The sequence below is a fragment of the Ranitomeya variabilis genome, chromosome 6 (assembly GCF_051348905.1).
Source record: "Ranitomeya variabilis isolate aRanVar5 chromosome 6, aRanVar5.hap1, whole genome shotgun sequence".
In the NCBI taxonomy this organism is placed as follows: Eukaryota; Metazoa; Chordata; class Amphibia; order Anura; family Dendrobatidae; genus Ranitomeya; species Ranitomeya variabilis.
Genome location: NC_135237.1, coordinates 440244353 through 440258472, shown reverse-complemented (window position 1 = coordinate 440258472; position 14120 = coordinate 440244353). Strand labels below are relative to the sequence as shown.

Below are 14120 nucleotides of genomic sequence, written 5' to 3'. Positions count from 1 at the left end.
ACGGACCGGGTCTAGCCACCGTGACAACCCCAGAACAGAGACTCAGAGGCCCGGTACCAGGTACCCCTCGGCCCTGCGACAGTGGGGGGGGCGCTGCAAACTTGGCGTCACGAACAGGATCTACTTAAGCCTGAAGAATCAGGTCATGTGTGCCTTGGAACTGTGATTTATTGTGATTGGACTGTGACTTATTGCAAAGACTGTGTATTGCCAATTGCTGCCAAGAGCTCCCGCCACAATTCGCCATTGCCGCGCTCGGAGGGAGGAGCCTTAGCTTCGTGGGCGGAACCGGCCAAAAGAAGCGCGGAACGAGAAAGCGCGGTAAAGTGCCAATCCCGGAAGAGGAACTCCGACCTCCAGCAGGTTAGTGGGAGGAAGGGACAGCCATGTCCGAGTCTGGAGGAGAGGAGGTGACGGTCGCAGCCGTGAAACGCAGGGGCACCTCCGGTCCCCGCAGCGGGCGAAGCCGCGGTCCGAATACCACCACCGGTTGCCGCAGAACCCGCTGCCCCCCTCAGCCAATCGGACGCTGCCGCTACCACAAAGGCCATAATGCCCTTCTCTATGCTGTACCTGCCTGGAGCAGCCTGGCTCCCACGATATTCCGGGGAGTCGCATACATTCACTGACTTTCAAGAAGGAATCTGCAGCCTGCTCGAGTTCTATCCCCTGACAGAGCCTCAGAAGGTTCATATGATAATCGGCCAACTCTTTGAGGCGGCTCTGAGAGAAGTGAAGTCCTGGTCCGCCGCGGATAAGGGAACGGCACAGCAGGTTTTTACAAAGCTTAAAGCCACCTTCGATACCCGTACTGCTACAGAGATTAAATTGACTTTCTATGGATGCAAACAGAGACCGCAGGATAGCTTACGGGACTATGCCCTTAATCTCCAGGAGGCGCTGCGGGCCATTAAGCAGAGTGACCCCGACAGCATGCAAGATGAGGATAAACTTCTGAAAGAGCGGTTCATTGAGGGGCTCCTGTGCAGTCACCAAAGGGGCCAATTACACTTCCTGGCCATGCAGAATCCAGACTTGACTTTTGCGCAATTCAAGGATAAAGCTATCCAGGCATTGCAGGAGCGACAGCCCAGCCGTGCAGTGCCTCCCAGGCGTCCCGCTCTCACATACCACCAGGAGGTGACGTCGGATGCCCCAGTCGCCGCAGAGGCCGATGCCCAGAGCCTAGAGGACGACTCCCCTGCAGGACTCCGCCTCCAGATGCAGGAGCTGACCAAGAGCGTTGCTGCCCTAGCCCGGACAGTGCAGTCCCTACAAGAGGCCCTCAAGGAAAAGATCCAGCTTGCCTCCAGGCCAGAAGATGTCCCCTGGATGCGACAGAGGAGGACTCCGCCGACCAGTGGCCGGGACAGCGATCGCTTCCATCAGGACGGACGACCCATCTGCCGCCGCTGCCATCAGGTGGGCCACCTTGCAAGGTACTGTCCTTTAAACGAGCAACCCCTGGGGCAAAGGGCCAACCCCCGGGAGTAGGACGATCAGGCCCACAGCATTGGAGAGCCAAATACATTGGAGGGCGACCAGTTCTTCCTGTTGTGATCGATGGTATCCCCCTGAACGCTCTGCTGGACACCGGTTCTCAGGTGACGACTATGCCTTATGTGCTTTATAAACGGTATTGGGAGGACACCGACATTACTCGTGGCCCCGATGACGATTTCACCATAATAGCCAGTAATGGTCAGCCGTTGCCACAAGTGGGGTATAAAGAGGTCACCCTCAAGGTGGGGCGGGTGGAATTGAAAGCCCAGGGGATTGTGATTGTTGATATTGATCGCCGAGAATGTAATCCCATGATGACTATCGGTACCAATGTTATAGAAAATTGTCTTGCAGAAGTTATTGTTTTGTTGCAACAGGTAGCAGAAACCGCTGGCCACAGTGAACAACGTGCCCTGCAAAAAGAAATCAGAGCTCTGATGCAGAGACAGCAGGTGGAGCTGACTGGTGGTGAGATTGGCCGTGTCACTGTGAGTGATTCAAACCCCATCGCGATACCCCCCAGGAGTGAAATGTTAATATGGTGTCGGGCAGCCATAGGCCTCAGGGGAAGGGACTACCAGGCCTTGGTAGAACCCGTATATTCAGACAATAGGCCTACTATTCTGACAGTCCGGGGGGTGGTCGACGTCCGCCAGGGGAGGGTGCCCGTACATGTCCTCAATTGTGGGGAGGAAGAGGTTCATCTCACCAAGTATGCCACGCTCGCCAAACTGTTCACTGTCAATAATAGTGTGATACAGACACCTGAACCCTTGGTCCCGTCAGACGTGGCGGAGGACAACGGTTCTGCAGGGCACTCGAAAGATTGGTGTCGGGAATTGCATGTGGGCACTGACTCCACCACATCCCATCAGAAACAGGGGGCCTACAGAATGGTTCACGAGTACGAGCGGGTATTTAGCAAACACCCCTTAGATTTTGGACAAGTGAAAGAGATCCAACATCACATCCCCACGGGAGATCACCGGCCCATAAAAGAGAGATACCGCCCTGTACCCCCAGCTCATTACCAGTGTGCCAAGGACATGTTGCGAGAAATGAAGGAGGCTGGGGTGGTGAGAGACAGCTGTAGCCCCTGGGCAGCTCCATTAGTCCTTGTTAAAAAGAAAGATGGCACCATGAGGATGTGCGTTGATTACAGGCAGTTGAATCGCATTACACATAAGGATGCATACCCACTGCCCAGGATAGAGGAGTCTCTGGCTGCTTTAAAATCCGCTAACTACTTCTCTACCTTAGATCTCACCAGTGGGTACTGGCAGGTTCCCATGGCGGAGGCGGACAAAGAAAAGACGGCCTTCACGACGCCGATGGGGCTCTGCGAATTCAACTACATGCCTTTCGGATTGACGTTCCAGAGGATGATGGAGTGCTGTCTGGGGCACAAGAACTTTGAGACCGTACTGCTGTATTTGGATGATGTCATTGTCTTCTCTAAGACCTACGAAGACCATCTGAAGCACCTGGCTGAGGTGTTTGAAGCCCTGTCCAACTTTGGCTTAAAGGTGAAACCGTCCAAATGTCATCTGCTGAAACCCAAAGTGCAGTACCTGGGCCATGTGGTGAGCGCTGAAGGAGTGGCCCCAGACCCAGACAAGGTCACGGTGATCCAAGACTGGCCGAAGCCCAGCAACCTCCACGAAGTCCGGCAGTTCCTCGGACTGGTAGGCTATTACCGAAGGTTCATCAAGGACTTCACCAAGAAGGCCGCACCCTTGCAAGACCTGTTGGTGGGCCAATCAAAGAAGGCCAAGGGGAAGAATGCCCCATTTGACTGGAACGAGGGGCTGGAAGGATCCTTCACTTGTTTGAAGTCGGCACTGACGGGAGAAGAGGTACTGGCCTACCCCGAATACGACCAACCGTTTGTGCTGTACACGGATGCCAGCAATGTGGGATTGGGAGCCGTGCTGTCCCAGGTCCAGAAAGGCAAAGAGAGGGTGATCGCTTACGCCAGCAGGAAGCTTCGTCCCACGGAAAGGAACCCTGACAACTATAGTTCCTTTAAATTGGAGTTCCTTGCCATCGTCTGGGCAGTGACAGAGAGGTTCAAACACTACCTGGCCTCAGCAAAATTCACCGTCTTCACGGATAACAATCCGCTAACGCATCTGGATACCGCCAAGCTCGGGGCCTTGGAACAGCGGTGGATGGCCCGGCTGTCCAACTACAACTTCACCATCAAGTACCGGGCAGGACACAAGAATGCAAATGCCGATGCCTTGTCTCGAATGCCCAATTTGCCAGAAGCAGGGGAAGACCCGGAGGCACTTGAAGAGGTGGAGCTGCCTGCATTCCATCGCCCTAAAGCCACTCAGAACTCCCATCATGTGAGGAACAGGCATAAGAACCAACCGGATGCCACGCTGAACCCCCTGCCCCATCACGGGTGGGCGGAAACCCAGGATGGTGACCCCGCGGTCCGTCGGGTGAGCTCCTGACGCAGGCAGGGTTGCATCCCGGCCCAGATGATCCACAGGAAACCCAACAGCTGTGGAAGGGGAGAAGCAAACTGTTTATCCATGATGGCAAGCTGTGCAGGAGAAGCATCGACCCACGTACTCATGAATTGGTGTGGCAGATAGTGGTGCCAAGGCGAGATGCGCCCATGGTTCTGGGAGCCTACCACGATGGAGCCAGACACTTCGGATGGAGGAAGCTAGAGAGGCTACTCCGAGGGAGGTTCTATTGGATTGGCATGAAGAGAGCCATTGAGAAGTGGTGTCGGGAGTGCGGTCCATGTAGCCTACGCAGGAAGGACCGTGGCAGCCAACGGGCTCCCCTGCGGCCTATCATCACCAAACGGCCGCTCGAACTGGTCGCGCTGGATCATGTGAAGCTGACACCTAGGCTATATCTACGCTCTTACCATCGTGGACCACTACTCCAGATTTTTGGTGGTTGTGCCTGTCAAGGATTTAACGGCCAGGACTGCTGCCAAGGCCTTCCAGCAGTACTTTTGTAGGCCCCATGGCTACCCGGAGAAGGTACTGACCGATCAGGGACTAGCATTCGAAGCAGAAGTGTTCCAAGAGTTCTGCCAACTGTACGGGTGTAAGAAGATCAGAACCACACCGTACCATCCTCAAACCAAAGGGATGTGCGAAAAGATGAACCAAGTGGTGATCGACTTATTGAAGACCTGGAAGTCTCGCCCAGGCTAGGCAAAAACAAGAAAGGGACTACAACCAGCATGCTCCTGCGATTCCCCTGTCACCTGGTGAGCAAGTACTCAAACGAAAGAGGAGACTACACAAGCTCGATGACCAATGGGAAGCGGAACCGTATACCATCCTGCCATCCGATTTCGACAACACGAAGGTCTGTCTCATCAGCAAGGACAGAGGGGAGACCTCGACAGCGGTATCCAGGGATCACCTTAAGGTCTGCCCCGATAAGTTGAGAGGGAGGGACACGGCCCCAGGAATCTCCCCGCCGGTGGAAAAGGAGAAGATGATCCACACCGTCCTTGGTGACTTTCCCCAGTCCTGGACTCAGATAAATCAGGCCATCGTGGTACCTGTTCTAACATTTCATTAGCCGAGCCCACCAGAAACAATGGTGATACCAGATCATCCGGCCCCGCTGCCTCAACAAGCCCTACCTGAGGATGCCGTGCCGACTGTTGATCTGACAAATCCTCCCTCTGCTATCGGCGAGTCTGCCGTACCTACTGTTGCTAGCAGCAGCAGCCCTGAGAGCTTCAGCCTGCCAGGGCTACCCAGACTCACTAGAAGTGTAGCTAGAAGGCAGTACACTACACCAGGGGTAGCAAGTATAGTGGGCCCTGTTAGGCCGGAAGCCACCCCTGCGCTGCGAAGGTCCACACGCAGCACTCAGAATCAAACTCCCCTCCGCTACAAAACTTAGAGGTATTAATGAGGGCTGTTATTTAGTTGAAAATGTTTGTGTGCATATCTTCTGTTACAGATTTTAAAAATGGACAACGGAGTAATGGACAGTGAATTGCTCCAAAAACTTCTAAAAGGGGACCCCTTTGTTTACCCGGGGTCCCCGCTGTTTCAACCACTGAACTGAGAGTCATAAACTGTGCATGACCTAACTTTCGCAATGTTCAAGAAGTCCTCACCTCCCATAAAGGGAAGCACTGTTATATTTAACTGTTTATGATATTTCAAATTGTTGTGTGTTTCCTGTTAACATGTATTGTTGTTCTTGTTTTCCCAGTCCGGGAGTACTGGATTTAACCGGAGGGGAGTGCAGCACCCCAGAGTCCTGGTCGTTGCAGTAATGTCGCTCTGCCACTAAGGGGAGTGATGTTACGTCTGACTGCACTAAAGGAGTTCACCTGACCAGGTAACACTCACACTACACTTCACACTCCGGCCACCAGGGGGGGTGGTTCTATCTAATAGGCCACTCCTCACACTCTGGTAAAACTGGGGGTTGGACAGGAAGACAGTGAGAAGTAACTGGGAAGAGCTAGAGACCTGTCAGGGATGGGATCCTGGCAGACTCCTAAGAGCAGCACGAACCAGTGAGCAACGGGGATACAGCAAAGAGGCAATAGGACCAGAAGGAGTCGTGCTGTAAGATCGAGGCAACATCCTTCTGAGGCGCAAACAGTCAGTGGCCGGAACGCCAAGCAAGTAAGAAACTACAAGCATTACTTCAAACCACGGCCGGACAGCCAATTATAGGTTGGCTGTCTCACTAAAACACCTAAGCAGACAACGGAGGCAGCTGTGGGAGAGGGGCGACTAGGGTCCCGGAAGAACTCCAGGCCTACCCAGTCATACAGGTGCGTCCTACCCATATTATCTGGGGGACGGAGAGAACGAACATCAGAGACAGACACAGCAGTTGTGAGGACTATCCCGGGGTGCTCAGCAGGGAAGGACTACAACATACAGGCGCTAGAAGGTAGACACTGATCCCCACCTGGAAAGGGAACTCCTGATGTGCCTTTGGACCGGCCGGTCTCAGACAGCCCTGTTAACAGTGCTCCGGATTGAGCACCTTGAAGCCTTCAGTAAAGAGGTAAAGAGACTGCAAACTGGTGTCCTTGTTATTTACCGCGACCTTCACCGCACCATAACATCATCCCATACCTCCACCTTTATTGTACGCCACTCAGCAGGGTCACGGACCGGGTCTAGCCACCGTGACAACCCCAGAACAGAGACTCAGAGGCCCGGTACCAGGTACCCCTCGGCCCTGCAACAGTGGGGGGGCGCTGCACTTACACAAGTACATTCTGACTTTGGCACACGGCAGTTAAAAAAAGGTACTAAATTCATGAGCGCAATTGCGCCTCTTAGGCTACGTTCACATTTGCGTTGTGCGCCGCAGCGTCGGCGACGCAACGCACAACGCAAATGTGAACGCATGCACAACGCTACTTTTTGCGCCGCATGCGTCCTTTTTTTCAATGATTTTGGACGCAGCAAAAATGCAACTTGCTGCGTCCTCTGCGCCCGGACGCGTGTGCCGCAGTGACGCATGCGGCGCAAAACGCAAGTGCGACGCATGTCCATGCGCCCCCATGTTAAATATAGGGGCGCATGATGCATGCGGCGACGCTGCGGCGCCCGACGCTGCGGCGATGACCGCAAATGTGAACGTAGCCTTAATTAGTTTGGCGCATCTTTCTCTCGCATACCCTTTACTAATGGAATGCAAAATGCCAGTTTTGATTTTTAGGGCTAAAGCATGTTAAATCCTTCCTTCTGACTACAGTCAACCACTCACCCAACATGTGGAAAATCCTGTAAACGGACAAGCTATGTGAGCCATTTTACCTACTCAGCACTAGGACTGGCTGTCAGTCAGTTCCGGATGTGCGGTTACAGCCGCTGCTCACTATACAGTGAGCGGTGACTAAAGACGCTCTGCCACCACCTCTATAACTAAAAGCTCAAGCCTCCCAGGCTGAATAAAGTTCATTTCCTCCGGGCAGCGGGGCTTTCCGTGCGGTTCCCGGCAGTTTCAGAACACTATTAGCCTGCAGATTAACCAGATATCTTCAGGCAGGTTAATTGTTTGTTTTTTTACATGACAGTTTCCTTTTTATTTGCAGTAACATTACATGCTTTTTTGCAGAGGATTTTGTTTATTTTTTTTGCAAAAGCCGTTAGACAACATAGCTAGCGAGGATATTTCTATTACTTTGTTTAGCTGATCTCCAGGTTGGTGATTAGTAGCAGCATATATCTCACTGATCATAAATGCTAGGACAAAAGTCACTTGTGACAGCCCGGCTTCATGACATACTTATGTTTACATTTCCGACTTGGAAGGAGCTTTGCTCATTTTATTATGATTACAGGTGACAAGAATTCATCACATTATCAACCTAATAAAAGAGCACAACAGATCATTGCTGAATATTGTGATACTTGTTAATACTATTACTTAAATAGATGTAAAGTAAAATGTTACATTGAATGAAAACTAAACATGGATACACTTACAGCAGTTGTACAGACGATTAAGCTTTTCCAAATCGGAGTCACTGAAATCCATTCTTTGTCCGATCACATCACTGAAAGCATCTATGCGAGTTACAATGGTTGGGTCTGTGCCGATCTGGAAGGCGGTCTTACCATAGTGCATGACTGATGTGTAGTCATATGGGACATTTAAGTTACTGGAGCGCGAGTCATCATATTTATTGAAATTGCTAGCTGATTCTGTAGAAATGAAACCAATGGTCATTTGATAAAAATTGCAATAGTTTACCGCCAAAGTAAAGAATTAAAAAATCCAAAGTATTGAAAATGTAGAAGGGTATTATTGATATGGCATTCATGTTTGGGTAATTTGGGTTTTGTGGGATAATTGTGCGTCTTAAATGTGTGGTATTGTTGTGATATTACTGTATTAGTGTTGGAGTATCAGTATAAGTATATTGTAGCGTGGCTAAAGGGTGTCTAATCAATGGGAGATGTGTGTCACATAGATGGCTTACCGCTGTGATGTAACCATAGCTGTCGGTATGTGTGTCAGGACCTGTGGTGACGTCACAACCACATGTCTGATCATGTGATGGGTTCTGGGTGTGGTTTCAGGCTACATAATGGAGGTGTCTTTGGCACATGGGAGTGAGTGTGGGAGTCTTTCATGGTGGACAGATTCCCATGTGTCCAGAGCGGACACTACAGACAGGAGTCTGTGTGTGTGGAGGGGCAAGCCTCCACAGTGTGTTAAGGCTTCAGGACTGAGCCTGAAGGAACGGACATTTGTTTCCCTATGCCGCCTGAGCCAAAGGCTATTTGTAAGACTGTTTACCTTTATTTTGCTGACTTAAATGGTTTATGGAGTGGCATGTGTTATGACTGTCACACAGCCGCGACACATGCAGCTGCAGCACTGAACAGCTGATTATCAGGAGCGCTCCAGGTATGCAGGTTTCTGATGCAGCTGTTCGGTAAGTGCTGTAGCTATTGAGATAAGGAGTTATCCAAAGCTATTCGCTCATCCCTAGATATTAATTATTGATAGTCGAGTTCAACGTTAGTTAATATTAGAACCCGATAGAGGTTGAAAGGAGAGTTCCCCCTGTAATAACTATTATTCTTGGCGGGAAATTCGTCCTTTCAGAAAATCATACACCACCAAAAACAAATCTACAGTTACACTCAATATCACCCAACCTTAAAGAAGCAGTCTAGTTGGAGCATAAGATAGAACTGCTGAATTACTAATCCACCCCTCTTCTCGCTATTCCTCCCCTTCTCCCATCTGCAAATCCCTTGATTGGCTCCCAGTTCCCCAACATATCCAGTTCTCCTCCATAAATCTCCGAACTAATCTCCCATCATCTTCCAACACATAACTTTTGGTCCTCTCAAGACCTTCTTCCCTCCTCTACACTGATACATTTCTCACCCAAACGCCTGCAAGACGTCTCCCGCACATCCCCCATACTCTGGAATTCTGTGCCCTAACAGGTCCGATTATCTGCCAGTTTTGGAACTTTCAGATGGAACTTGAAAACACATCTCTACAAGAAAGCATACATCCTGCAATAATGCCTCTGCCACCTCTCTACAGCCTGCAATAATCCACTGCCACATCACCACCACTGCAGCCGCCCCAAACCTACTATCTCCTGCCCCATTATCCAGTAGACTGTAAGCTCACAAGGGCAGGGTTCTTTCCCCTCTGTACCAGTCTGTCATTGTTAGTTTACTGTAATTTATATTTGTATTTTGTATGTAACCCTTCTCATGTACAACAACATGGAATCAATGGTGCTCTAAAAATAATGATAATAATAGTTAGGATTGTATAAATAGCAACACAAGGATCAAATGATATATAGAAACTGTACAGGAAGGATGTGCCACACTTGCTGATCGTGGGGGTCGTATGCTGATCAATGACTGATCACAGCACTGTGGCTCATTTACACATGTCTGTGATTATCATTATGATCCTCGAATCTAGTTTAAGGGGGATGAGAAGAAGTTCTGTGCATAGCAACAAGATCAGAACAACCCAGCCCAAAGAAAATAACAAAAGACTTTTGATCTTTCATTCCTGTTGTCAGATATGAGACATGCTGCCACGGGTTTACCAGACAGAACATGGCCAGAAAACCGCAATGTCTCATTTCATGTGCTCCTCTACGGTTTAGAAACACTTCACCATCATATTAAATGGTGCAGGTTTCTGTTAGCAGTGCAGGGGTTAAACTGTTTAGCTTGAGAGCTGCTGAATTCTTCCAGCTTTGACAGTCTCAGCTGTTCAGTGTTGGCTACTCCCCTTTGCTATTATATACTCACCTCTGGCATTCAGAATTGCCATTGTTAGCTTAATACTGCCCTGCTTAATGTTTTGTCTGTATGCATTCCTCATCCTCTCCAATTAGTTTTTTTTCCTTTCCTTTACTTGCCGGTGTTCCTCTCTGTTTGTGAGTGCATATTTGTATGATTGATATTTTCAGTTATCCTCATACGTATTCCCTTGTAAGTCTGGGTTGTGTACTTATCCACAAGGGAGGGGACAGTTTAAGGCTGATCTAGGAGCTCAGCAAGGTATGTGGACCTGGCATCTTTACCATTAGAAGTAATCCAGAAAGCAGGGATAGCTAGGGCACCCCTAGCTTTAGGGATTGCTAAGGAGTCCCTAGCCCTGGGATATCAGACAACAGAGCCGTGACACATGCGGTCAAACTTACATTAATCTAATAAGTAGAGATATAGGATTCTGTAGACAGGGTCCTTGAACTGAAGAACCATTTGAGCTATTTAGCATTCAGCAGCTTATATCTATTTTTCTTGGAAGTCTGTCAATATGGCTTAGGAAAGAAGATGGGGAACAAATATCATAAACTATACTTGTAGTTTTCTGTATCTGAGGACTAGCTTTGCAATTTACTGTGTTACAGAACTGTTGACATTGAGAAACCATTGACACTACAATGAACAAGATGCGATCTTACGACTCTGAATCCTGTCCCACATTATAATGACGTAATCGTCCCTGTCACTACGTGACTGCTCATGCCAGAACCCCAGAGCATGGAGGAACTCGTGCTGAATTGTAGCAATTCTGTCACAATTGTTTCCAAGAGAAAGTTGCTGCTTTCCAGTTCGACGGTTTCCGATGTATGACCAACATCTACGGGGCAAAAACAAAAGTGTTTAGCTCTATATTAATTTTTACGTGAGAAGAGAATATATATAAAATAAGTGAAAACAAGTAAAAACCTATACTAAGAATGTGGTTTCTTGAAAAAAAAAAAAAAGCCTATGTCTCAATATGAAGTTATTTTGTAACAGGACTTTCAGCCTTGACTCTTTAAATAAGCACTCACATCAGTTTTTATCCACCTAATATATTGCAATCATCATATTATACAGCACTGTGTTCTTACAATTGCTCATTTTGTCTTTCTACCCAGTACATTCTTCTACTTTCTCTGCTCTATGTAGAAACAGGAAGTCTATTTCCCCTGAATCTTTCATTCCTTTCTTCAACTCCTGACCCAGTTGCTCCCTTTGACTCATACAGGGAAAATACACTTCCTGTTTCCTGTTTCTATATGGAATGCCATGATGCACTTCTACGCCATAGGTCACGATCCATAATTAATCTCTGATCCTGGTAGTGTGATGTAATGTGGTGCACTCAAAATAGTCCAGAAAACAGAGAGGCCAGAGAGGCTACTGATAAAATGTACTTGTTGCACGAATACACATGTACATCCAGATAAATGAGGATTTAACAAAGATTCAATTCCATTGCAGCAATCACCATTACTTTCCAGTATAGTCATGCAGATATAACAATGGTGCAGTGATTCCTGAGGCTCAACGTCTGCTTATATACACAGTCCTTATCGCACAGCTATCCGAGCTGAGGCTGCGGTTTCTCTTTCACAGGAGTTCTTCTGGTTTCCTACCTGTTCCTTCAGTTTTTCTGAGCAGCACACTGGTACACAAAATGTCTCCTTCTCTAACAGTGCTAAACCAAGGACCTGGTCATGTGGTCTAACCATGTGACCTTATGTCCATATATGGAAAGCAGGGCTGCTTTGTTAACTCTTAACAACCTCCTGATTGCAGAATCTAATAAATACATGACTTTGTGCATATATAAACCACTTATTTGTGCTGAATTCTAAGGAACATTACCTGCAAAGGGAAATGTGAACATTGTGAAAACCTAATGAGGTAGCGGACAGCTCTGCTACATCTTAAAGGCACACACACAACAACTTTGGGGCATTATATACTATAGAGAGCTTAGAAGGATTCAGCTAGTCAGTTCTTAATCAAATGATGTCATAGACCTAATGGAAAACAGAAGAATTAACTGGGTAGAAAGGCAAAATGAGCAATTGCAAGTACACAGTTCTATATAAAGTAATATGATGATTGCAATATATTAAGAGGACAAAACGTTGATGGGAGTGCTTCTTTAATATCAAAATCATATGGACATTCATTGCTGAAGTATGAGCCTGACAAACAGAAGATAGATTAAAAGGGAAATAAAATTACTAATTGTAACAGCATTTTTTTTCTTTTTGTGCTTTCATTTATTCCTCCCTTTCTTATAAGAGCTATAACTTTCTTATTTTTTTCTTGGCATTCCTACTTCCATCAGGGCTATTTAACTATTTTTGCCCAAATGTGCATGTCCAGATATGTCCAGATAAGACATAAGGTATTCCAATCTCCAACATGGCTCTCGCAGCGGTCGGTGCCCTAGTGCACATGCACACACCATGTATTCTACCTGTGCTTCCCCTGCGCCGGATCCTCCAGGTGTGCCTCTGAATTATATTCTGCAGGCTTTTGAGCTATGTTCCCGTCCTCTGATTAGTGAGATGTTTCATTATGATTATCCTCCACCCTGTGACACTGTTATGGCCATTAATATTTGATAGTATCCACTATAAAATGATGGATTTTTACTATTCACTATTTGTTGGCATTGATTAAATGATCACTGATTGATGCTATTATAGGCATTCATATTGCAAGAAGTCTGTATATCTCTATTTATATAACTAATTATATCATTTATATGCTGTTCGTATGCAAATAACTCATAACTGTTATCCACCATGACATTGCTTGACAACGGCTAGTTGGGAGCCTAAATGTTGCCTTTTTTTGCACATGGGAGAATAAAACTCTATTTCTACTATTGGACCATTAGATTGCAGCCTGCGTTTCCTGAAACTATTAAACAGATGTGTAAAAAAACCTGAAAAGTAAGAATTATTTTCAAAATGGAAGTGTTAGTAGTTTAATTTTATCAGTTAACAAAATGCAAAGTGAATGAGCGGAAAAGAAATTTCAATCACATCACTTTTTGGTGTGACCACGCTTTGCCTTCAAATCAAACCCTAAAACTCTTGCTCAGTACCATACACAGTATACAGTATATGTAATACATTCCCTTTAAACAGCTGGAATTCTGTTTAGTGAGCGTGTAAATAATTTAAGAATAATTTAAGAAGAATTCCAGCTAAACCACATGTCACCTATCCACTAAATTAATGGCAAATGCTAAATCAGTGTCATTTTTAGCCTCTGCAGATAATCTTCACTGTGTCTCATAACAAAATATATGAATGATAAATAATATAAAGTTTATAAGATAACAATACAGCTAAAACCTTATCTTTGCTCATACCCACTTTCCTTGAACACGGAGATGTAATTTGGTTCTCCCTCCCAGGGTTTAAACTCTATACATGATTTCAGTCGGTAACGTTCAAAAGCCTCCAGTACAAGTGCTTTAGCGTTTATGTCTGAAAAAGAATTCTTAGATTTTCAACATGTCTGAATGTGGCCTTATACTAGACTTCTCCTCTATGCCCAATATTCCTTCTCCTGGAGGCATTTTCAGGAGATTGAACAACTTTCTGTATATTTAGTTCAGGGATCCATGTTGTAGGGTGACAAAGCGAAAGGGGCTGTTGTTGGCCTAATGCATATTGATCTGTATGTATTGCAACAACTATTGTTTGTATGATGTGATTTATATATCTGCATGCATATTGTTCACATGTCAACAAAGTTAAAAAAAAAAAAAAAGTCCTCATTTACAGACAGGATGTTCCTCCTCCCCTTCCCTGTGAACACATTCTAGTGTGTGCAGCTGAAACTGAA

General features: G+C 46.9%; 1 protein-coding gene across 1 annotated transcript in view; it reads right to left on the bottom strand.

Annotated features, from left to right (window-relative positions):
• MEP1B (meprin A subunit beta) overlaps positions 1–14120 on the bottom strand; it is an 85049-nt gene that overhangs the window by 31106 nt on the left and 39823 nt on the right. The window contains exons 6-8 of the mRNA XM_077270411.1: positions 13642–13759; positions 10934–11112; positions 7959–8177 (exon numbers count right to left, since the gene is read on the bottom strand). Coding sequence (XP_077126526.1) covers positions 7959–8177; positions 10934–11112; positions 13642–13759 — 516 coding nt within the window. The remainder of the gene's footprint in view (positions 1–7958; positions 8178–10933; positions 11113–13641; positions 13760–14120) is intronic.